Here is a 26,048-nt window from a genome sequence, read left to right on the forward strand (position 1 = left end):
CGCTCCTAGGCCGAGTTAGGGCATTTTATGTGAGCTGCAGTGGAGGGGGTCCTCCACTGGGGGCGCCACAACTTTTGCATCCGTTCTGGAGTAGCAGGAGTGGGTGGTCCCCGGGAATTCCCCGTGAGCAGCCCCGTGGGGGTGGATCGGGGCAACGGTTGCGGAGATATGAGCAGGGCAAAAGTGTGACGTCTGACGTGTGACGGACGGACTGACTGACGCACGGACACCTGGTGGAGCTTTCTGTAGTAAGTGCGACCTACGGTCGCAACTACAAGCCCAGTTAGGAGCAATTTGGGAGATTAGGCTGCTCACTCTATTTTGCAACTACTAGGCCTTACCCGTTCAAAGATATGAGCTCCGAAATGATGAGCAGTGTGTGGGTTATGGGGTGTACTGTGCACACAGTATATGAGGGATGGAAAGTAACTTTCTGGTGCTTGCATGATAATATGTAGGAGCATCAATGTAAGAAATACCCGTTTCGTTTAAAGGCTACAGAGATACTGTGTACCGATCTACATGACAACATCTGAAAGAGGGCCAGCCAACACCCCCCCCCCCCCCCCCCCCGCCCACCCACACACACACACACACACACACACACACACGCACGCACGCACACGCACGCACGCATACACACACAGAGCTGGTTAAACATGTTGCCCCATGCTAGATGCAGAATAGATATGCCTCATGCTAGATGCAGAATAGATAGTAGTTACGCCATAAAAATGCTAATATACAGCATATGATTTGTGAAAGTGACAAACTGGTGATGCGATTTCAGATCAATTGCTCCAGCCACTGAGGAGAAACGCTAGAAACGCTGTGACAGACAGACAGACACTCACTCAGACAGACATTCGCAAAATTATAGTATAGATGTGATAGTGAAGGCAGAAGGTGATGGGCAATTGTATTTTAATAATAGTCACGATTTCCCCTGTGAAGCGATTATACACTATACAGTAGAGTATAGACTACTTTTCATAGTGTTGTTTATTGATTACTAGAGTTGACGGGGGCCCCGCTGGCCCTCCCAGCTGCCAATTTTAAAATAGCATAAAGGCTAATGAATCATTCTCACTTCAACTCTGGTGTCCAAATTTTGGGCAGGTCATTAGAGGTGAAAAGAAACATATTTTTTTAAACATTTAGAAAATTGACCCAAAATTGCAGTTCTACAGTGCACCACAGTGTGAGATGTTGTGAGCTTGTAGATCGCCCATTTTTATTTTATAATTTATAATTTTAAGTGATTAGGTTACGTGGTTAAAGGATGGATTGGCCAATGGGAATAACCCCAGAAAGTGTGGGGGCACAAGACCCCATGTCTACCATGAGAATCAATTAAGACCATGGCAGATCCACAAAGGTACTAGCTTTTAGAGGCAACTGTTCAATTTGTGGAATGTATAAATATTGCATGTACTATTTGTATTATTATTTTAACCCATTTAGGACGGGTACACATTATTAGTGTATTATTATTTTATGATTTAACTATTGAACAATAGCAGATATACCGAGTGCCGCGCTGCGAGCTTGTAGATCTGCTATTTTTGAAAAATCATGAAAATTTGAATTTTGACCTGATTCTATAAGTGTCTTTTGAATCCTTCTAAGGTTTTTGGAAAAACCCTATGTTTCTATGTCAGCAATCTGGCCAGCCATCATCAAAGAAAAGGTATTTTTCACATAACTGGAGCTCAGTTAGTCTGTTCTCAAGAGACTACTATGTCGGTGGTTCTCAAACCTTTTCATGTGAAGAACCCCCAAAATGATTTGGCCACTGACCCCCATCTCAAAATATTTAGTTCCAGGGACTCCCCAGAAGCAAAGCTTTTTCAAAAATAGCAGATCTACAAACTTGTGAGCTTGTATATCTGCTATTTTTCAATGGCTAAAGCATTAAATAATTCTAGGCCTAAATAGTTTTGATAATGGATACTCTCTAAATGATTTAATTTTTATATTTGGCTGTTGAACCTTGAACAAAATGATCACCACCAACACCCTCCAACCACCCTCCTCAGTAACCTCAGTAACTGTTAACTGCCAGAGATGAAATCACTATGGAGGCCCCTCCATTCCTCCTCCCCCACTCCAGCATCATGGGCACGGGTGCGGTTGCACTGCCTGCACTGCCTGCAACCTCTCGATTTCTACCACTGACTGTTATCACAATTGACAATTTAGGCATTTAGCAGACGCACTTAATCCAGATCGATTTACAGTGAGCAAGGTAAACATGAGGTAATACATGAACTGCATAGAAATGGTCATCTATGGCAGGGGTCTTCAACAGGGGGTCCGGGACCCCTAGGGGGTCCTCAGAGTTACTACAGGGGGTCCTCCAAATCTTCCAATCTTTTTTTATATTAACAACTTGAACCTTAGTGTCCATATTCTGAGAACTTTACGCTGCGAGGCGTTGTGAGCTTGTAGATCTGCTATTTTTGGCAAAGAGGTTTGGTGTAAAGGGGGAAAAGAGCAGACTAAGTACAGAGTGAAAGGTCAAGTTTATTAAGTATGGTTCTAGTGGTTAAATATCTGAAAACACAAATTGACATGAACTGAAAACACAAATTGACATGAATCCAAAATACACTGATGATTGTGCCGTCAAACGATGAAACTATATGGAATCTATGAACAAGTTGAGGGGGTCCCTGCTTCATCTCTCTCTCAACTAAGGGGTCCTTGGCCTGAAAACGCTGAAGACCCCTGATCTATGGTAAACCAAGAATCTATCATCAATCTAAAAACAAGTATCAATAATATCAAAACTAAACGCATAGGATGCCAGGTCTACAAATGAATTTGGCGTCTGTCTACAGTATATAACATGCTATCTAAATCTTTGCCTTTGCATAAGCCTGCAAGGTCGTCAAGGTTATAGGGCACGTGCTATTGGTTAGGTAAGGTGAAGTCTGAGGAGGTGAGTCTTCAGATAACGACAGAAGAGTGGGAGTGAGTCTACAGTTCTAACTGCAATGGGGAGTTTGTTCCACAGTTTGGGAGCCAGAAGGGTGACAAGTCCCAGACACATTAAGAATCAGAATCAACTTTTGGTCAAGCATCACAAATACAAGGCATTTGACATGGTTGCTGCTGAGGCATGGAAAATTATATTGAGGGGGAAAAAAAGATCTGTCTGCACCAGGCCTTCACACATTAATAATGTGTATTTAATTACTATATAAACAATATCAAGAGGGGCAAGATTATTTTGATATTCGTTGTTCAAGATAAGAAGACCAAGTACTATGTCATATCATATCATACCAGTGTTTTGCAAATGAATAACTTTGATAGTTTAATTAAATCTGTAAATTTGATTTACAGTTACGGCTGGTATAAATTATATACAAACGTATATACATTTATTTTCTTAAATAGCTCTACATACTGATAATCTTCTATAGAGTGTTTGTTCAGTAACAGGAGTCTCTCTGTCACTTTAGTAAACTGAAAATAAAATGTCAGTACAATTTTATCCAACCAGGAGAGTGAGCTTATCATTTTTATTGACAGAACGTATACGTATTGGTACATGTGTATGAGTGCCATGGGGTGCGGAGACATACAGACACCCAAAACAATAAAATATCAAAACACAACAGGGCACTGTAAAGGACATGTTACAACTCATCTAGGTCCAGCTGCTAAAGAGCCAGCAAGGCTATATCACTTGAGCCATTCCTCATAGCTGCTGCAGAGTGTCCTTCTTCTTTCCCCTTTAGAATCTGCTAGTCTGCGGAGCTCACACTGGTAGAATAATGAATTGTGTATAACTAGATATTTGGGTTTTAATGCTTGTTTACAATGCTGTGGAACAGGGGTCTTCAACTAGTCCTCAGACTAGTTACTACAAGGGCTCCTCCAAATCTTTGTGTGATATAAACTTTTACTTTTACATTAACCACTTGAACCATAGCATCCCTATATTCTGAGAAGAATTTTAACCCAAAATAGCAGATCTACAAGCTCACAACGTATTAGTCGGTCCCTGCTTCATCTCTCCCTCAGTTAAAGGGTGCAATGGTCTGAAAAATGTCAAAGACCCCTGCTTTGGAACATACACATTTGAATATGTGATACTCTCTCTCCTCTATATGAGCCACTTGAAGCAAATAAAATGAGCAGGGGAGAAAATGGGTTCTTCTATGGTGGATTCTTTTTTAAGGATCAACCTGTCTAATTTACTTTGCAGGGTCTGTAGCTTCTTTTTAAGGATATTTGGATTGCTAGTAAGTGTACCAGGATGTGCATGTGTGATCAAAATGGCATTGAACAACATACAGGATAAGCAAGTGAAGGTTATAAAACAATCTGGAACAATATAAAACTGGAGCCGATAAAATACCTCTGTAGGGTTCTCGCTAATGGTTGGATATAATTGTTATATCAATCCTGAAAATGTATTTTCTCCAAGATCTGGGGAGATGGTGAGAGTCGAGACCCACCAGGCCACCAATCCAAAATATTAATGGAATATAGAGTTAAACAAAAAATATCACAATAGCCTACAGGACACCACCAAAATCCTTGGTTGGTCCCTCACATGCAGATTTTATTTTATTTTTTGTATTTTTTTGTTTTTCCTGTAATAGGCCTACTCTAGTAAAGTTAATGGTAGGCCTACCACAACTTTCAGCAGCTGTCTTAGATTCCCCTAGGGAAACTGAATTATAATATTTGTGAGATGTGTTTCTCTAGACATCTTTTCAGACACATTGGTATAGAAATGTATTGGTAAGGAATTTATTCCCAGATTTAACATTGCTTAGCCTGCAGGTAGCAGCTTCTTCCGCTAGGTGGCAGACCTGTGTTTCTTAATTCCTACAGACAGAGAAACCCTGCATTACAAGAGAGGCTGCAGCAGTGCATGAACACAAACAAATGTTAGCTATGTTAGCGTTAGCGATGTAACGCTAATGTTAGCATTTGGCGTGATATTCTTGTCAGCGAAATAATTCGACATGGGGAAGAGAGACAATAGAGTGGTACGTAATGTGGCAGATATTCCCTGGCTGTAAGCTATGAAAACCTAAAGCCCTCGACAGAATGATAGTTACCTGTGTGGCTTTCAGCCAGCAAGCTAAGTTAGCATTATTAGCTAACCCGAGTAGTGCACTGCTAGACTGCTAGGCCTTTGTAGCACTTTAGGACAGTTAAGACATGCGTGGAATCGTTCGTTTATGTTAAAAAGCGTATATTCTACACCAGTGGTTCTCAAACCTTTTCATGTTGAGGACCCCCAAATTGACTCTTATAAGTCTTATTAGCCCGTGGACCCCTATTTGAAAAGAGATGTCAGGGACTCAAGATTTTTATGGCTCTAGCAGTGATTCTCAACCATTTTAATTTCAAGGATCCCCAGTTTGACATGCATTAGGCTACGGACCCCATTGAATGATATTTCTATCTCTGAGACCCCAATTTATATTGTAAAGGCAATGTTAATTTAACTCTGAGTGTACAAACGGAACCAAATAGACCCATTTGCACACTCTCTGAGAGTTATCCACCCAATCGTGTACAAAATACAAACGAAACCAATTGGACCCATTTGCACACTCTCTGAGAGTAATTATTACACATCCAACAAGGGTCCATTTGGTTCCTAACTATCATTTAGCGGGAGGGGACCCCCTGGAACTCCCTCAAGGTAAGGACCCCTTTGAAAACCACTGTTCTACGTGAATGTGTCGGGACTCGGGATACTTTTTTTGGAGCGGTGAAAGCGCTCCCAATGAACAGGTATATCCGTGGGTATGTGGCTGGCTGGCTGGCTGGCTGGCTGGCTGGCCCTGTCCGTAGCCTGGGCAATACCTTGAGTGGCCACACACAACACTAGTTAAAGGAGGGGCGCTGTTTTGTGCAGGCCAGGCACACTCACCACTCACTCACAGGCACAGTTTACACTCACTCACTCACTCACATAGGGTACAGCTGCTCAAATTCACCGCTCCACTTCGAACCGAGGTTTGATTTTGTTGTTACAGTCTGTATCTTTGTTTTTATCGGTTTTTATGCGTGTCTTGGTCTTGGGCAACTCAGACACTTAATGCATCTTAAAATATGGCTGGAGTCTTTAACCAGCGGTGCTATAGTGTGTGCCAGCGGCTACGTCATTGTAGTCCTTAGCGGCCATTTCTTGGGTCAAAACACAGGTGTTTCAATTGTTTGATTGCATAGAACTAATGCTATAGTCTAAGCTGTGTTTACCCAAGAAATGGCCGCTCTTAGAACTACATTTGGCACACCCTATAAATAGAGCAAAGTTGGCATTTTATTTGTAAACAGAAACCGAGTGTCATATTATGTTCGGTTGTGAAATATGGAAACTAGTCTCTCGGGTGAGGTTATATGGGGCTAGACATTGGAGAGAGAGGCCTTTTTTATTTGGTTGAACAAATCCACAAGCAGCAGCAGCAAACTGATCCAGGAATCCTACTATTCATGTACATTTGGCACATATTAATCTTAACATTTTCAGAAGCCCATGATATACCTGTAGTAATGCCCTAAAGCGCTGTTTCCCAAACAGTGGATCGGCACCCATTTGTGGGTCAGGGAAACATTTGTATGGGTCACGAGTAAATATTATTTATTTTTTGTTTACTACCTTTAGTTTATTATTTTTTTAAAACATTTACAAATATTTATATTCACATTGGTTCATGATTTAAAAACATATTCAATGATTTTTCTAAAGAATTTCATGAACAACTAAAAAATAAATCAAAGAAATTCCATAAATTAGAAAACAAACCCTTAAGAAGTAGTGAAAATAGCTACTCAAAGCTCACAGCGCGTCGCTTCGTGCCGCGCTGTGAGCTTGCAGATCTGCTATTTTCACTAGTTTCGCTTTTGGGTCTTGAGCTAACAGGTTTGGGAACCACTGCCCTAATAATACTTCACATAACATCATGCCTGTGTGTGTGTGTGTGTGTGTGTGTGTGTGTGTGTGTGTGTGTGTGTGTGTGTGTGTGTGTGTGTGTGTGTGTGTGTGTGTGTGTGTGTGTGTGTGTGTGTGGTTCAGTCTTATGTCAACCCAATAGCTGCTGCAAGGGCCAGAGGACCTCCAGCGAACTCTGGACCATCTATTCAGGATTACCTCAGTAGACCTCGGCCAACATGGTAAGCACAGGTCAAACCGTTTCACTGTTGGACAGCATTCATAATTATTGTGCCTGTCCTAGGCTAGCACACAGCAAAAACAGACGAGCGAAAGAATCTGAGAAGAATAAACCAGTGGTTACTGCACATTCTGCACAAGTACTGCTAGAACTTTGCAGAACTGACACAAAGTTAAATGTTAGTTACACTTCACCACCTTTTGCTTAGCTGTTGTAAATATATTCAGAAGTGGGGTCTCCCCGGCCCATATCCACCTCTTTAGTAAACAGAAAATACATTTTCAGATCAGTATACCAAGTTACATCCACTCAGGAGATAGAAATACAGGAATAAGAAATGAAATTGGGACAGATGAACCAAAGAAATTGGCAGACAAAGCCGAAGCTGATAAATAGGTACTCTACTCCTGATTAGATGAAATTGACAACCCACCTGAAAATGTATTTTCTGTTTATTACAGAGCTGGAGAGAAAGGCATACTACTGAAATTACTGAAAACATTTACACTACCTTTAAAGGAGTAGTTCACCCCCAAAATGACTTTTTTTCTATTGATTAGTCACGCCATGGAGAGTAGAGTTCAATAATATTTTTTGTTTTTTGTCGCATTCCTAAGACAAAAATTTGATTTGAGTAAATTTACCCCCATTGATTCCGGATGGTGACCCGTTTCGAAACGGGTCACCATCCGGAATCAATGGGGGTAAATTTATTGTTATCACATTTTTGTCTTAGGAATGTGACAAAAACCAAAAAATATTATTGAACTCTACTCTCCATGGCGTGACTAATCAATAGAAAAAAAGTCATTTTGGGGGTGAACTACTCCTTTAATTTACCTGTTGCGTTTTGAAATGCATTGGTTCTGTGAACTTCACACAAATAAAGAGTACGTTGACCATTATGGTAACACTTGGTATGCAACAAATGAATCATGTTACCGTCTAGATTACAAGTGAGTCCTATGTCAAAAGCATACAGTAGATTCATAATGCATGGCAGCATACTGTACTAATCAGTACACTCTTGTTGTCACAGACTGAGGGTAGTGACGGTGAAACTTCAGTGTGCCTGAGGTGTAATGAATGTACCCAGATACAATACAACACTGTAGCATTTCATAAACTGGTTTGCCTTGGGGAAAACCCCACTGAATTGCTTAGTTGTGTAGCTTTGCAGCCAGCTAGTTGTGCAATGTTATGTTAACAGTTTAACAAACAAACAACAAGCAACTTGGAAACCTTTGGTCCGATTGAATTGGCAATCATGGTCGAACTGAAGTGTGAAAATGTCATTAACAAACAAACATATCGGGTCATACTGAAGGTGATGTTTATTCCCACACCATGCAATGCCTCATGCCATGGTTAACTGGTAGATCTGAGTGTAATAGTTGTGCAATGTTCCATTAGTGACCCGTTTCAGAGACTTATGAGAACAGTTGTAGTTGATAATTCACCAAGTGTGTGCCATTGGAAAAGAATAAGGTGGAAACGGTAAAGTGCATCGTCTACATTCTGTGTGTTTGCTCTGAATGTTTACAGTATCCCTCTACTCAAAAGAAAACTACTAGCACTAAACCATTTGATGCTGACATCCCCCTATGATGAAAGAAAAGAAAAAACATTTCATCAGAGTATTATAGCTGAATGTTTCACTTCTCTCTCAGGGAGGAGGTCAAAGAGCAGCTGGAGAAGAAGAAGAAAGGCTCCAGAGCCCTGGCTGACTTTGAGGATAAGATGAACGAGGTACATCTCCCTCACCTGAACAGCAGACATGTTGCCCTGAAATGGTTGAAGGAGAAATTCCCACCCCTTGATAGATGGACCTTTATTAATCCAGAGAGAAATTCAGGTTCACGCATACACACAAAGCTCCGTATAGGAGTGGTGTGACCACCGCTCAGAAAAAGGGCAATAATATAAAAGACAAGATCACGTAACATCTGACATGCCCATTTGTGCCTGGTCAGGTCAGGTGTGCATAATAATGGAGACGAAGGTAACGCACATTCTTTGACCATTAAAAATGGCATATAGGCTTAAATATAAATGGATATACCTTTTCTGTCCTACCAGCTACTTAATTCCATTCAGCCTGTATTACTGATCTTACTAGTCCATCTACTGTAGAATGATGTACCAATTATACAAGCTAGAAGGGCGGCCGAGAGTCTAGTCGGAGACCGACCTACTCGGGAACAATGTAAATAGGGAATGAATGCCCCGCCCTTTAATGCGAACCTCATTATACCTGTTGTCATAGGACCCGTTTTGACCATTGCCCATTGCATCCATTTTATGCCCATACCGTATATGGAGATCTATGTATCTTCCTGACAGGCGGCCGAGCGTCTAGTCGGGGGACCGGCCTACTCGGGAACGATGTCTGTTTGCCTGTGTCCATTTATGCCCATATATGCATATATCTATCTGTCTGCATCCATTTTATGTCTATATGGAGATCTCTGTATCTGTCTGTCTGTGTTCCTTTTATGCCTGTGTATGTGCTGGTTCCGGAAAACCCTGATGTCAGACATCAGCTCCACATACAGATATTCCAAACCTTTCGCTCTGGTTCCGGAAAACCAGGGAAAGCGTGTGCTGAATTTGAGGCCGGTGGGACGAACGGTCCCATTAAACCTGTTGTGATAAGACCCTTATTGACCATCTGTTTGCCTGTGTCCATTTATGCCCATACATGGAGATCTCTGTATCTGTCTGTCTGTGTCCCTTTATGCCCATTATGGAGATCTCTGTATCTGTGCTATTAACCGTTACCCTGCGAAATTTGGAGTCTGTAGAACCAACCATGTGCTGTGAGGGCTCTTTCTTGCGATTCGGGCCAATTTGGCCTCGGCTTCAGGATATATGGCAGGGCTGTGCTTCTATACCAGTGGTTCTCAAACCTTCATGTCAAGCACCTCCAAATTGATGAATTTGGCCACGGACCCCTATCTGAAAAGATCTTGTGCACTATGGGACTGCCATACGCAAGAGAACTTGAGAGACGAGGGCCTTCTCTTTGCATCTGGATGAAGTTAGTTTTAATTAGACTTGGTATAAATGCCTCTTAGACAAGCATAGACAATTGGGGAAATTTCCAGATACAATATATACACAAATGTCAACTTATCCAGTTGTAAAACATACTTGTACTGTTTCCTCAGAGATGGAGGAAAGAGCTGGCTAAAAACAGAGAGAAGCTGTTAGCCGGGGCTGAGAAGGAGAAGGAAAAAGAGAAAAAGGCAAAGGACAAAGAGACAAAGATTGCTGAAAAAGAGAAGGAGAAAGAGGAGAAGAAGGAGAAGAAAGAGGTAGGTCTCCTCTCCACTGAGATATTTTGTATTTAATTTGTGAAGATGTCCTTGCCTTTCTGACTTTGGTTTTGTTTGTGTCTTAGAAGAAAAAGAAAGAGAAGAAGAAATCTAGCAGGGTGAGGAAAGCTCTCCCGTATTCTGATGTCCGAATGCCCAACATTATGCACATTTAAGCAGGTCAGAGAATGACAATCAAGTCTAACGAGATCTGCTTTGGTTATGTTTTGGTCAAGCATTCTTCATCTTCCTCCTCTTCATCGAGTTCTGATTCCTCCAGCAGTTCTTCCTCGGAGTCCGAGGACGAGGTGAGTCCTTTCTTAGAGGTGGTGCCATAGTTTTGTACTTTTTCTGGTTTTCATGTGTCTAGGAGGTTGAAAGTATTTCATTAGACCCCCTGGTATGGTTGTTATGAGCAATTATGTATTCCCTTTGTATTTTGGGTTTCTTCCTCAAGGCTGCCTGCCACCTTGTGGGTCAAAAGTGCTCATCCAAAAACACAGATAGTGACATCATATAATCATCCCCTCCTCTTTTACCATTCACCCAACACTGTGGGTGTGGCTAACTTCAGCTGGGTTACCACCCACCATGACAACCAGACATACTTAATGAACTGGTGGGTGTGGCCACATAAAAATCTAATTTTAACTCTTTCTGTACACTTGTTTTGGAACAAATCTTCTTCCTAGTTAGTATAATCACAATACCTGATAATCATGTTTTCTTTAAGGTTTGACATTGAGTTAATATTGTAGTGATGATATGCAGATATCTGAATTGCTGAAGCAATAAACTTGGATTTTAATTATTTATTTATTTCTTCAAAAAAGGATATATTCTTTAATAATATAAAGAAAGATTATAATGAGTAAAAACTGCAGATGAAATAGCTTACCCCTCACCCCTACGCAGAATAGAAATGAGTTGATGGCATTTATTTACTTTTGAAGAAATCATGATAAGATATTTCATGAACAAAAACTCCCGCACTCTGCTCTTGCTCAGCTGCTCATCTTTATTTCAATTGTTTATTCCATTTATTTACTTTTAACAGGATGAAAAGAAAAGCGTGAAGAAGAAGCGGAAAAGGAAGAAGTCTTCAGCCAGGAGGGCGACTGACGACTCGGCAGCTGATTCCGACCCAGAAAGCAAGGTTGGCTCCATAGACTGTATAAAAGATATGCACAAAGCGAAGCCATTGGTTTCTATGCAGCGCAAATGACACAATATGGGTCCTTGGCATGGGTGTTGCCATCATAGATTGAAATGCAAACAGAGGAGTCTATTGGCTGCCAACGGTCACGTGCAACCGCAGGGATACATGGGAGAATGTGGTCGGAGCCTCCCGAAATATAGCACACGAAGAAGAACACGGCCGGCTGGTATCAGTTTAATTGGCCACGCCCCTCGCAACTTTATCATCAATTTTAACATGAATGGGACCTTATTTTCACAAAACGCATATCATCGTGATTGAAAGGCAATTTTTAACTAGCGATAGGAACCATAAAGTATTCATGAAAATGTTAATTAAGGTTAGAACACGAAAGGGGAAAATGAATGGGATCCATTGGAGAACAATTCTTTTTGCAACCGGCCAGGGGGAAAACAGCGCAACTAGCGGCCAATCATAGGAAGTTTTAGTTCCGTATTGGGCTCATTTTAAATCGGCAGAACTCTCCCCCTGGTTGGCTCAGGCATAATTTCCATTCAAACTGCATGTCTCTAATATCTTTCAGGTCAAAATGTATGCCCTTTTGAACTCTGAAGAGCATCCAGGTTGCCTTTGTTCTGCTAAAAAACGCCATGGTCTGTGGCCAAATGCATGCATATCAATTTAGGGGTCCATTCTAAATGCTGTTTTGTCTTTTTTTATGCATTTTCTTTTTCCAAGAAGAAGAAAAGACCCAGAGAGGAAGGAGACAAAGAAAAGGTACTTCTTCATTTTGATCAAATTGCATTCATTTTATGTTTTTGTTCCTCTTTGGGGGTGTTAAAAGTTAATTGTTAAACTCTTTACTGACCATAAAGCTTTCAGTTTAAAAGTGTTTTAAGTCTCTTCAGCTAAGGAGACCTTGGCCTGAAAATATTTAAAACCCTGGGGGTAACGGTTAATGTCATTGACAAGGGTCAGTTATCAGGCTTTTTATTTTATTTTTTACAATTGGCATAACTATTCCTGTTGTCGTCTCCAGTGACCTCAGAGGTTGTTGTTTAATTAATAACATACTGTTTAATATGTTGTTCTGATCAATGAATTCTAAGTCTGTCAATCTCATGTTTAATTAATAACATACTGTTTAATATGTTGTTCTGATCAATGAATTCTAAGTCTGTCAATCTCATGTTTGCCACAGGATGAAAAAAGCCACCGGAGGAAGAGGAAGGGAGAACAAAGCCATAAAGACTCTTCCTCAGAGTCCTCAGCTGATTCTGAAGAGGCGGAAGGAGTCAGTGTAAAGATGCCTATATCGACAGCAAGAGATCAGCCTTTATACATCCCTGGGGGCATCTTTTTTAAAAACATGTGCCAGGTATGTTTTCACCAAATGGTTTTCCAGCTATGGTTTGTAATGCTATTAACCTTGCTGAGATTTGTTGCAGAATAGCCATGTATGCAAGAATACTGCTTTTATATTGCAGTTTTATTTTAAGCAAAACCTAATACATATCAGTTAATTTAAAGCAGGCCAGCTTGCATAGTTGTCATTATATTGATAGCTATTGCGAACAATTTCTTCCCTAGATGCAGTCTAAAAACAAACAATAGATGCAAAGAGATTGTGCAAAATAATGTTCAAAAACACTGTACGTGCTTGGTTAGCAAGCAGGTGTTTTACAAGTCAAACACCGTTAAGATCTTGATGGGGGGGAAAAGGCTCTTTGTGTCCCTCTGTTGTGGATTTGTGGAAGTGGGTAACTGTTTTGTGGTTTCTCATTTCTACTTTTTCACTTAACCCAGGTTCAACCTAAGAAGAAAAAGAGAATTAGTGAAGAGAAGGACAGAATTACTGTAAGTATCTTATGTCATTGTACTGAATTAAAATAAAAAAAGAAGCACCAAATACTTGGGAACTTTTGCTTGTTAACTCATACCCTGCCAAACCCGAGGAACCCGAGAATTTCGCGATGTCCCTCCCTGCCACGCCCGAGGAACCCGAGAATTTCCGCCATTTTGAAAGAAAAAAAAAATTTTTTTTTCAAAAATTTTTTTTTTCAAAAAACGTTTTGGGACCCCAAAAACGTTAGTAGGCATGATAGCGATCGCGAAATTGCTTGTTTAACCCCCATACAACCCCCATACAACTCAGGTAGCAGACCTCCAAGCTCACAACAGTGTAAAACATAATGGCTGCTATCTCATGAATGCCTGAACGGATTTCCATTCGGATTTTTTTGTTTGAAAGCTGTGAGCAATGTGGACACACGTGGTGCATTATCTAGGCATGGGTGTGCATGATATGTGCACTATGAATTACATGGAAGTCTATGGAGACGAATGGCAGTTAAAGAGTACGAAGGTATTGTTAAATGGCAGCATATGAGTTAAAGTTGTACCATGTAACTTTTTTTATAAAACAAATCTTAAAATTGTCCTAACTGTTAAATCGCTAAAGTTTTAGAACACCCACTCCGTTATTTTCAGCTTCTGAAGCCTTCTCTTTATATGTTTTCTTCTTAGCAGTGACAGGGGCGGGATTTCGCGCCAAAATGACGTAATCTGCATCATCTGTATACGTTGTGTATACGTTGCCCAATCACATCGCCGATCATGCACACATGGTACACTACCGGCCAATCACAGCTTATCTGCTCTGGTCTCCAGGAAGCGCCTCCGCTTGGCTACAGTGTTTACCATGGTGAAGGATTTTAACCTCTTAATCCACAAATCCTGGCCAGAAAATTACGTTCTACCATGCGTTCTACCCCTCCACGGATTACTATCGGTCGCGGTGGTTTGCTGGCGCCGCTCCGGTGGTCCGCGGCGGTGGTCCGCGACGACTCCGGCCGAAAAACGGCCGAAAAAAGCAATACCGCTACTGACCACTAGTTGAGCAACTTACACAGTATAGCTTTAAGTATTCCTTGTTATTATTCCATAGCTTAGTGGGCATAGCCCCGTAGGAGTATCATCCTATGCCCCGCACCCACCCCTCTTTTTTTTTTTTTTCTGTAAATGTATATATTGGTGGTGGTACTGATCTGTAATGCATTGTTATGTCTTGTTGATGAAAAATGGAAAAAAAACAGCACACTGGGGCTTTTTATGCTTTTATCATAGCTTTTTTGACTACTACCGTACTGTTAACAAACGTCTTCAAAGTATTCAATATTTTTGGTAAATAGCTGAGAAATTACGTATACGAAACAGTTGTGAAAAAAAATGTCTGGATATATTTGTACAAGTTGCCTAAACTAATATAAAAACAAAGTTAAAGAAAGACAAAAAGTATTCATTCAATCAAACTTCACATCTTGGAACTGCCTCTTAATGTTGTTAATGTTTGCCCCTTCTTTCCAGTTTCCACCACAGGACGAATCAAAAAAGAAGCGGAAAAAGAAGCATAAGAAGCATGGGAGGAAGAAGAAGAAGAAGAAGAGGGCAGCATCTCAGTCTGGCTCCGATCACGAATAAAGCCTAATTTATACTCTGTTGCACGACTGTGTGACTCGACAAAAATAATTGATTTTCAACTAGGAATTTAGATTTTCACTTGAATAGAAGTTATTTTTGTCGAGCGACACTTCATCCGATCAAGTATGAATTAGCCCTAACAACTGCAGCTTTACACCTCTCCTCTTTATGACAGTTCACTAGTTAGGTTTGGCTTTGGTTGGTTTGCATGTTTGTTTTTTACCTTCTCCACATCCAACTTTGGTGACATGAGCTGAGTAAAGAGGCCAACAGATTTCTAAATCTGTGTTCCTCTTAGACAAAAAGGATGGTGGTGGGGAAAGTAAAGACTTTGGCGTAAGGGGCCACCGGCCCTTTAAAGTGGCAAATCTACATATTTTTTTATTTGTTTTGGTTGTTATTAGATTGTATTTTCAGGTCAGTTACAGGGACAGATTACATTTTCAAATCTGCCCTTGTTTGACCATTTGTGGATCTTCTCTACTTGGCTTGTAATGATTCACATGTTAAATCCTCATTTACCAGAGAGGGAAATGCTGTTGTGTTGCAGAGCAGATCCAGCCAGTTATCAAGAGCCTATTGTACTCCCTGCAGATAATGACTTCTATTGTTTAATGAGTCCTGTTCACCAAGTACTCATTTCCCACCTTTGTATGCTGACACCCTCAGAGTTGAGGGATAATTTATAGTCTTTGACTTCATTGCACAACCCTTCTGACGAGTCCTTCAACAGGAATAATGCATTTCCAACTGACAATGTCAAGCGTTGTGCAATAAAGTGTGAATTTGCCTCTACTGTCTGCTTTATACCCAGACCCCTCCGATCTCTAATGCTGAAGTCAGTGGGACAGTGAGGCTGTTATGCTAGTGCCTGTGTCATGCATGTACACCTGATGACCTCTCTGTTTGTCTTGCCAGCTTCATATTGAAGCTGGGCTTGTCATAAAAATGTTTATTACATGGTCAAAATTCGGACCGGGAATATAGTTCCCTTTCCCTTTGATGTGATGAGTTTGACAGTAAATGTATACAGTAAACAATGGCTATTCATTAAAGTGTTATTGTTTTAGACTTGACAACTTTATTTAGTTGGCACACATCCTTTTTGAATCACTGCCTTGGATTAATTCATATCTTAAATACGCTGTTTATCATTTCAGTTTGACAATATATATCTAGACGAGTATAGACTGACCAGTTAAATTACAACAAATGGCACTATACCGCATTCCCGGCATTACTGGAATGTTCACTAGTATGGTTCAGCAGATGCTTACAGAAACTAGACAGAATGCTGTAATTAGACTGTATTGGTTTAATGGTATTGAATATAATTGTTTCATTCTTAAATTCCATTCTCAGGGGTCTTAAAGAACTTAACATTTAGGGAGAAACGCAAACTAAAACCTGTTTACGTTTTTCAACCTTTATTTTAATGGGTTAAAATGGTCTTAAAATGTCAAGACTTTTAAATAAAATGATAATTGTCCTGTGCCTGATGTGCTGTCAAAAATGGTATTGTACAACAAGCCTACCTATGTGCAGAACCAACAACCTCGTGTTAAAGGGCCACAGACAGTTCAGCCTTTTTGGGCTAGAGGACGACTACTTTTGAAAGGGACTTCACTTTAATGTATGTACTTTAAGATATGCCCTCTATTCAAATAAAAAAGGGAAGACAAAGAAATAAATCTAGATGATTTATTTGCATAAGGTTAAACATTTCCAAAAAACGGGTAGTGTAACTCATACAGTCATGGTTGACAATTTTGACATGGGGCGGGATCAGGCTTTGTAGCTACATAAAAACGCGGATGCTTTTGGTGAAGACTTGTCAGACTGCTTTGTACTCACCCAGACATCTGAGAGCACCTACCTACGCAGTCATACAAGGTAAAACAAACCAAAGGTGCTTATTATACAGCTCAACAGCTGTAATTACAATTTCCTTATGCTAAAAATAAATAAATTAAATTCTACTCTATTTAATTGATCGCCACTAGGGGCCGCAAATATACTCATTATAAACTAATTTGTGGAAATTGTCAAATTAAAATTAAGAGGGTAAATAGGCCTACTGTTTGGAAAGATAGATAATGGTAATTAATAATGCATATCTTTGTTTTACCATTCTCTTTTCTAGATGTGGACTTGTGCTGCACTGTTGCTGATGGCAGCTGGATTTTCTCTTGGTTACATCTGCCCTGATGGTAATCGCTGCCTAGATACCCAAACCTGCTGTGCGAGCAAGACCCTTGGGAAATTCGTTTGTTGCCCTTATTCCAATGTAAGTCAACAACAGCACCGCTATTGAATTCGACTTATTATAGCTGTTATTTTTAACTGTATACCGGTAGCAATAGAAAGGAAATGAATGTCACTCTGTGGAAAGAAATCACTGATCCATATCAGAAACTTGTGGCGAGGTTAAAAAAGTATTAAAACGTAGTTGCCAACAACGCCACCTGGAGGCTATGAGCCCAGGAACTCACTTAAAACTTAGAATAGATAAAAGGCAAACAGGTTCTTTAAAACCAGGGTTGAGCAGAGTTAAAAACACCAAACCAAGGGTTACAAAATACAAAAGGTTTATTACAACAGAATGCCCAACAGGATTAAAACATAATCAGAGTCTCCTTAGAAACCATGTCCATATGGTCCCTTAAGAATAGAACAGTCCCATCATGTCATCAGTCCATATATTGGCCTCAGTTTCTTCTCTCTGGGTTCTCCTTGAGGGACAGAAACAATCCAAATCAGTTACACTGTCTCACAAATTATACACGGTTCCCAATCATTGCACACAAACAATAAAACTCAACATATTAAAAAGTAAAATTAATAAAACATGCAATGATCTATAAAAAACATGCAGACCAAAGTTAAGACAGTGTTTCAATGATTAGATTAAAAGTCCCAAAAAGCGTTTTTACATGTGGCTGATCAACAATAAACGGATAAAAACAATACTGGGCAGTGGGCAACCATCGAATAAAACAAACTAAAACTAATGCAGCTCCTGAGCTCCACAGGAATGAAGTGACAAGAGGGGGTACTTAGCTCGGAGAGGGGCAAGTCGTGACTTGGCCCCTCTGTTGCGTTGAGTGGCTTCCCCTCTTCCACACTGGTCACGGGGAGACGGCACCACCACTGCCGTCTGTCCAGCGCGGCTGCTGACTTCCCCTCTGCACCGCTGTTCGGCTGGACATTTCAGGACGTTTCTTTCAGTGTTTCGACGTGGCTCTGGTCTCCCCGGTCACATGGCGTGTTGCGTTCGGTCGTTCTCCCCACTGGCGTCCTGCCTCATCCCCCCCACAGACGGATCCTGTCATGAGCGGACGGACAGAGCACACCCCACAGGGTGCCTAGCAGCCGTTTGCCCTGGGTGTCCCTTCCTTTCGGCCCAGAGTTTCAGCCCCCGCCTGGTCTTCCTCCTCTGTCTCCCTACTCCATTCTGTCCCTCTCTCGCTCTGTGCTGCAGCCTGCCTTTTAAAGGCCACACCCAATTACTCAGGTGCAAGCCCTTTCTCAATCAACAGCTCTTCAGAGCTCAGACAGTAAAACCAACCCTGTTACAAACTTATGAAAATATATGTTAAAATATCCATTTTGAATCACCTTGGCCAAAGTGATTCAAAATAGTTACTATTTCCTGCTTTCTTTTTATTTTCCAAACTAAATGTTTGCAGCAGCTGTGTGCACATTGCAACAATGCATCAACCAATTAGCTGAACCTATTCTCATGTAGGCTAACTAAGGCTGTTATAGGGACCTATTAGCTTTTGACAGGTTGCAATATCAGTCAAGAGAATCAATTCTTTAGAAATGGTGTGTGAATGTAGGCTATTTGTGTGAGTGAAAAAAATTACCAGATAAGATTTTAGTATATATGGGGAGCATTTGATTTCCATGAAGCACACCCATGGCAATGACTAGGTGTACCAAAAACATGAACTGCACCACATTCACACACTTTAAGGTTTTCATCAGTGGAAAGTGCTCTATAAATGTAAATGTAAAAGGAAATTGATGGAAGTGGAAGTGATGGAAGTGCTCCAATTATTACCAAAGTTGGCCCAAACACTGTTCAGAGGTTGGCCATGACAATAGTCACACCAGGGGCCATGTCTGGGTCCCCCAGAGGCCACACTGCTGCTCCGGTCATCACCAAACATGGCACAAATGCTGTTCAGGGAACTGCCATGACAATAGTCTCACACACAAAAAAAGTAAAATATGCATGTGGGACACTATAGCCATAACATAAATAGCCTGAAAATCGAGTACAATCATAAGCACAAATTGTAACTTATTGAGCCAAGCAAGCCACACAACAAGCTTGTTCTGAAGGAGAAAGAAAACCGTTTGCCAGTCATGATAAATTGACTGCCCACGACACGTCTGTTTAATTCATGCAGTGGAATTCAGCACCACAGCCGATGGACAGCGACAGCAGACCATGGCATGGTGGTGACCTAGGAGCAGGTGCCTGATGCAGTAGGATATGTTTATAGGATAAGACATTACCAACACTACAGCAACAGATGCCGAGTTAGCACTCGCAAAGGGGCTCCTATGTTATTGAAATTCCACTGCAGCTTGGGAGATTTTGCTAACCCTAGACCAGATAGCACTGGTTAAAGAATACAGATACGACGGAAGGTTACTTTTACCCAGACCGGTTGCTTGGATATAATAAACAGCAGCCATTTCGCACTTACGTCATATTCAGGGTTGGAGACCCCACCATAAGATGTTATGGCCCATGTGTGAATATCGACAATAAGGCCCACTTCCAGCGCTAATTAGTCAGACAGCGCTTAGCAATTATTTGTTCATTGCAATCAATCTTCCTGTATGCACAGTATGCAAAGGTTTGTATTATTGTCTATGTTTATTTTTCCCCAGGCTGTGTGCTGTGCTGACTATGTCCGCTGCTGCCCTGCTGGCAAGTTCTGCAATGCTGCAACACTCACGTGTGATCAGTTTGGACAGGACAGCGTTCCCATGCTGAAGAAGGTGGAGCCACAGGAGCCAGGTTCTCAATCCCTCCAAGCGGATCACCACCCGTGGAGAGAATATGAAACCAGGCCCGAACATGGCCAGGAGCAGGAGATGACCCTGCGCGAGGAGATGGTCCAACCATCCAAGACTAAAGCTGTGTGGTGTGACAAGCAGTACACTTGTAATGATGGTTATTCCTGCTGCTTCACACTGTTGGGAAAATGGTGGTGTTGCCCCTACTCCCCTGTAAGTTATGATTTATCGAGTATTTATTTTCAACTGCATGAAAACAAGATATTTTTGAATCAGCTGACCACTTTTGGGCTTCTTGTTGGTTTCTCTGTCCTTCTCAGAGTAAATGCTGTTTGAATGGGGCCCATTGCTGTCCTTATGGCTTCGACTGTGACAAGACGTACACCAAATGTGAGAGACAGGGCTTGCCCTACCCCTTTGCTCCAAGGCGGCCTGCCCTGGCCTCCGTCCCAGCCGACTACATCCCCAAGTGGGAGAACCAAGTGTATGAACAGGAGGTAAGAATAAGTATATACATTTTCAGTGTGGTTATGGAGCCTTTTGTCATAAAGGTTGGTGACTTTTCACAAGGATAAACAAGTTAAAAGTATTCAACTCAAAACCCTTGATCCTTACCCTCTACTAGCTGGATTGCTGGCAACCAACATGTTGTACATAATTGTAAAATGATGTGTAATTACGCTGCTTTTATGGAATGAATATTAAGCCCTGATCTGTATTTCTTTTCAGATCTAGTGATGTTCTGTGACTCTGAAGACAGTCGATTCACCAGCTGTGTGACCCAATGCTGTCCCATGGTGGTTTGTCAACATGCAAGACAACCAAAAACCAAACATTTGGTCTCTATTAGGCACCAAATCCTTGTTTTCAGCTTGACTTCTATCATGTGAGTCTCTGTCGCCTTGTTAAATTGTGTCATCAACTTGAATAAACCGATTTCACAATAACTCATCATGTGTCTTTGTCACAAGTTGTGATTTCATTATTCTTTAAATGAGGAAGCTGGAGTGACAGCAAGACCTTTTATTTATGTTCTGTGATCTACAGTATTTCTACATGTTTGTCTGTCAGTATGTTGTTCATATCTTCATATCAACCACTGAATGTAAATATTAATCTTACTTAATACTTGATGATTGTCTCAAAAAGAAAAGTAGTCTACCCTGATATTTTACTCAGAAGCCTACTGAGAAGCCTACTTACCATTTTTCTTTCTGAATAAACATAATGATATTGTGATAAAACAGTATAAAGTACTACGAGATGCAGTGGGTTATCAAAGCTTAATGTGACTCAAATCTTGGATGTGTGAACAGTAGTTATTCTGCAGGGTGTATGAACAGCATGTCATGAAGTTTTACTTTTGTTTTCTATAACGTGAGAGGGGAAACCCTCCAGTATAAAAAGGAGTGCTATGTTACAACATGGGACACTTTCCTATGTGGTGCTTAAGCAAAATCAACTCAAACCAACTATCAGGCACAAGGTAAGGCACAAAATGAATGACACATCACTGTAGACATATTATTTATTGTTTATTTAATTATTTAGTGTCTGGCTACTTTGATGGTTTGTTTTGAGTTGAAAAGTTAAAGCTCTATATTCTGATGATCAATAATATAGAGAATGTTAGTTCAGTAACATCGGTCTCCATGTGTCTCCAACTCTAGAAAATACATTTAGGTTGCCAATTTCAACCCAACAGGAGAGAATACCCTTTTATCTGCTTTAATTGTATACTATTCCAGTTCCAATTGTGTCTGTTCACTTATTTTCCAATTTCACTTCTTTGTTGTCCATCTTGAACATACACTCCATAGCAATGATTGTTGTCCAGCTCTTAGTAAACAGAGCTGGAAGCTAGAACTGAGAGTCAACAGTATGAAGATTGAACTTTGTTTTATAATGTGCGTTTTTAATGTTGCCTGTCCCCTTTGTTTCTTCTTTTGATTGTATTAGTCTGTTCTGTTGTTTCAAAGCATGTTCTGCATTTGTGACAATATGAATTTCCCCTTTGGGCATCAACAAACAATATATTTTCTAATTAAATGTGGAGAGTTGAAAAGTCTGTGCAACATTCAAATAGAAATGTTGGCCAATCATAATAATGTTATACACATTTTGCCCTATCAAGTGTAATCACACAACAACACACTCTCTGTTTAGATGTGGAGGATCACCAGCTTGGTGCTTATGGGTGTAGCAGGGTGGGGTTTGATGTCCTGCTCCATCACATGTCCTGACGGGAAGCAATGCCCTGATCACTCCACCTGCTGTGAGACTGATGATGGATACGGATGTTGCCATTACCCAAATGTTAGTCAAGGCTTGCTGAACAATATCAACCATAAAACTCATGATTTGCCAATTATCATTGCCACTGAACAACTTAATGGTAACTCTGTGTGTGTGTGTGTGTGTGTGTGTGTGTGTGTGTGTGTGTGTGTGTGTGTGTGTGTGTGTGTGTGTGTGTGTGTGTGTGTGTGTGTGTGTGTGTGTGTGCGTGTGTGTGTGTGCGCGTGCGTGCGTGCGTGTGTCTCTATAGGCAGTGTGTTGCTCCGACAAGGCCCACTGTTGTCCATCAGATTACCGCTGTGACATCACCACACAGTCTTGTGAGAAAGTTGCCCAGCCATGGATGAGTGTACCGATGCTGAAGAAGGTGGCTGCCCTCCCTGTCTCTCCACTTCAACACCAGGGACCTGACAGTAACCTGGTGCAAAGCCGAGCTGAGGTGGAGGAGGAGAGCTTGGTAGTCCAAATTCAATCATATGCTTCCCTGTATCGATGTTTTTCAATTGAAAATCAGTGATCTAGTTATTGAAGCGATCGTCATACTTCAAATTAATAATAGTAATACAAATTACGGTATATTTTTAATAATTGTATTAATTTTACTATGTGAAATAGTTGTCAAATTCTTCCAGAACCTGACCTGGCTAAAATGTATGCTAATTAGTCCGGCCCAGTTAGGGCCCAGTTCGGTCCCAGTTAGTGCCGGGCCTGAAATTTAAGGACCGTTAAGAACTCTACTTTCAATTTACTCATAATCAGGTCAGGATATATACCTATGTTTTATATTTATAGACTTCAGTTCTTTCCATCCAGATGTAAACATTGCCTCTCAGTGTACAGTTCAGTGGGGACCTGCAGACAGTATTTAGAGAGAGCAGTTCCTGACTTCTTTTTTCTTTTCTTTTTTACCAAATTGACTTATGGCATTTTATTATTCATTATCTTTGAGCAGTGTGCAGTGTTTACATTTGGATGTGAGTGTGAACATACTCATACTGTAACTTTGTGGGCAAGGACAGCAGCTTACACTGTTACCATGATGTCTTTTTGCAGAAACCTTTGACAGCTCTAACAAAGTCCAGAGCCCTTGAGGCTGGAGTCATTCGCTGTGACGACAAGTTCTACTGCCCCGCAGGGAACACATGCTGCAAGCCACCTAATGGCCAATGGTTTTGCTGTCCGTACCCACTGGTAAGACTAGCAGAAACCTTGTATCTCCAAGATTTCAAATTTGTATGTTTCATCATACAAGACTGTCGCACAAAACGAGTGAAAATAGATCTACAAACACACAACGCCTCACCTCGCGAGGTGTTGTGTGCTTGTAGATCAGCTATTTTCAGAATTTTAAATAATTTTTTTAATTTTTATTAAAGATTTGTTTTTGGGCTTTTTATGCCTTCATTTGATAGGACAGTAGACTGACAGGAAATGGGGAGAGAGATGGGGAATGACATGGGGCAAAGGTCATCCAGATCGGGAATCGAACCGGCGATGCCAGCAGGCATCATAGCCTAGTATGTGGTATACGCCCTTACCACCAGGCCAGCGGGCGCCCCAGAATTTGAAATTGTTTTTAAAATGATAAATACAAAAAGAGAAGAGACAACAGCGATATAGAACAATGGTTCTGGGCTCCAGTGATTGGAGACCCAGACAACTGCCAGCATTTATTTCTACCAAGTACTGGTTCTCAACTTCAGTCCTGAGGACCCAGACTACGAATTAACATGAGTTCACTTGGCAGGAATGGTGTATGCATCATGGAGGGGATTAAAAACAATAAGCCTGCAAAACATTGGACGTTTTAAAACTGCCATACCATTACTTAAATTAAAGCATCCCTTTGATTGAATTTACTGTACATACCGTAGTCAAAAAAGGAGATGTGAAAATAGCCTAAAATAACCCATCAACATTGATCTTGGTCAAATCACATGCCTTCCTTGAAATGGCATTCAAAATGCATTATTCATATACTGATTTACTGAAATGAGGAACTGTATAAATCTTTCAGGCAATGTGCTGTGCAGATGGTAAGCACTGCTGCCAGTATGGGTACACCTGTGATGCAACCTCCTTGAAATGCAGGAAGTGGTGGTACTCTCAGAAGCCCTCAGGACCAAAGGAAGATGCAAAGCAAAACTGAGAATGTCTCTTTAACACTATATGCTGACATTATCATGAATTTGACTCTTTCTTTTATGTGTGCTGCTGATTTTTTGTTCTTCCAATCAAAATTCTCAAATTATTATGTCTAGTGTGGATGCTTACTGTATTGGAATATGACTGAATGTGACAAAGTAGTGCAGTTGGCAACATGTTTCATTGGTCAAACAGATTTTAACAGGGATATGACCTACGGCTTAGGCCTCTGAGTTAAAAGAGGCCTGTGTGTGTGTGTGTGTGTGTGTGTGTGTGTGTGTGTGTGTGTGTGTGTGTGTGTGTGTGTGTAGGGGGGCAAGCATCACCTTCAAAGCAGCTGTGATGGTGCAGTTCTTCTGAAGCCTGATTGATGTCTAGCTAAAAGATAAAATGTATACAAAAATAAATAAAAAAGTGATCACCCACCAGAGCCCCAAGAATCTTTAGACAGTAATTGGCCCATAGTTATTTAAAATAGGTGGATCGACTTGATAAGGGGAGAAACAAAAGCAGACTTCAGCTTGGCTATAAAAGCTGCTGCTAATAATAAGTAGACTATAATTATGGTCAATAATAAGTACTGGGGCTTTTGGGGGGCCTAGGTTCTTGAGAGCTCTGTATAGCCTTTGCCCCTTATTAGAACGTAATTTATGTTGAACAGCTCACTTTAGGATTAAAGTTATATTGATTTGCCTAAAGAAGGATTATGATATTGACTGGTTGAAAGGCCTGCTGAAGTACACTCGAACGCTAGCAAAAGGCAGAGGTTTGTGGTTTTGCATTTCCTTTATGTAAGCTGCACATGCTGCAGTACGTGACATAAAGCCTGTTTTTAGATTTTTTCACAACATACACAAGATTTGAGGGATTTAAACAAAGGTTACATGCACACATGCAAGGGTGAAGATTTAATTTACTCATATACGTATGTGTAATTGCTGATAATATACAGTATAATTTACCGAATTATGCTCAGCCCCCAGCACTGTCGGAAAAGGAGCAAACTACGTTTTTTGGAGCTGTGTGAAGCACAGGCTCCCTATACGTGGCCGTGTGGGTCTGTCTGTCTGTGTGTGTGTCTGTATGTAGCCTGAACTTCCTAAACTTCGGCACGCCACTAGTCCCACAGTTTTGCCACCACACACTCGCGCCATATGTCAAATCGACCGGCTTACTCGGGAATCGTGGGCTATTACTTTTCTAAGAGAAAGGTTCTATAGTTTAATTGATATTAATTTATTAGTGAATTAATTTTCCCCATTGACTTATAATGGGAATCGCAAAAACTCACATTCAATTATTTGTCTCTCGCAAACCATAGGGGCTAGAGTTTCAAGACTTGGAGAGGAGGTTCATAATGATTTCAAGGATTAAATAAAAAATAATTGTGTCATTTGGCCGCATGGTGGCGCCATAACACCCCACTTTACGTTTTGGCCTGTAACTCTTGAACCGTAGGTCGGA

General features: G+C 40.9%; 3 protein-coding genes across 5 annotated transcripts; all 3 read left to right on the plus strand.

Annotated features, from left to right (window-relative positions):
• Nucleotides 1–4,875: 4,875 nt before the first annotated feature.
• On the plus strand, nt 4,876–16,537 carry fam133b (family with sequence similarity 133 member B). 3 transcript variants are annotated; one of them, XM_080734736.1, is made up of 11 exons: nt 4,876–5,012; nt 7,055–7,152; nt 8,822–8,900; nt 10,322–10,468; nt 10,555–10,587; nt 10,705–10,776; nt 11,526–11,624; nt 12,366–12,404; nt 12,829–13,005; nt 13,434–13,484; nt 14,994–16,537. In XM_080734736.1, the coding sequence occupies exons 1-11, from the start codon at nt 4,989–4,991 to the stop codon at nt 15,105–15,107; spliced, it is 933 nt and encodes a 310-aa protein (XP_080590862.1). In that variant the 5' UTR covers nt 4,876–4,988; the 3' UTR covers nt 15,108–16,537. The 3 variants fall into 3 exon arrangements, with proteins under 3 accessions (XP_080590862.1, XP_080590863.1, XP_080590864.1); XM_080734737.1 differs by having other exon boundaries at nt 12,369–12,404; XM_080734738.1 differs by having other exon boundaries at nt 10,558–10,587.
• A 356-nt stretch (nt 16,538–16,893) lies between these two features.
• LOC308292226 (progranulin-like) lies at nt 16,894–21,053 on the plus strand. Its single transcript, XM_080734532.1, has 5 exons — nt 16,894–17,000; nt 17,251–17,394; nt 20,016–20,357; nt 20,465–20,641; nt 20,874–21,053. The coding sequence occupies exons 2-5, from the start codon at nt 17,251–17,253 to the stop codon at nt 20,877–20,879; spliced, it is 669 nt and encodes a 222-aa protein (XP_080590658.1). The 5' UTR covers nt 16,894–17,000; the 3' UTR covers nt 20,880–21,053.
• Nucleotides 21,054–21,586: 533 nt separating this feature from the next.
• LOC308293295 (progranulin-like) lies at nt 21,587–25,863 on the plus strand. The gene is made up of 5 exons (XM_080735746.1): nt 21,587–21,630; nt 22,311–22,460; nt 22,690–22,896; nt 23,493–23,630; nt 24,457–25,863. The coding sequence occupies exons 2-5, from the start codon at nt 22,311–22,313 to the stop codon at nt 24,586–24,588; spliced, it is 627 nt and encodes a 208-aa protein (XP_080591872.1). The 5' UTR covers nt 21,587–21,630; the 3' UTR covers nt 24,589–25,863.
• The last annotated feature ends 185 nt before the right edge of the window (nt 25,864–26,048 follow it).

The sequence above is a fragment of the Nannobrachium achirus genome (assembly GCF_963921795.1).
Source record: "Nannobrachium achirus genome assembly, chromosome: 10".
Taxonomy (NCBI): domain Eukaryota; kingdom Metazoa; phylum Chordata; class Actinopteri; order Myctophiformes; family Myctophidae; genus Nannobrachium; species Nannobrachium achirus.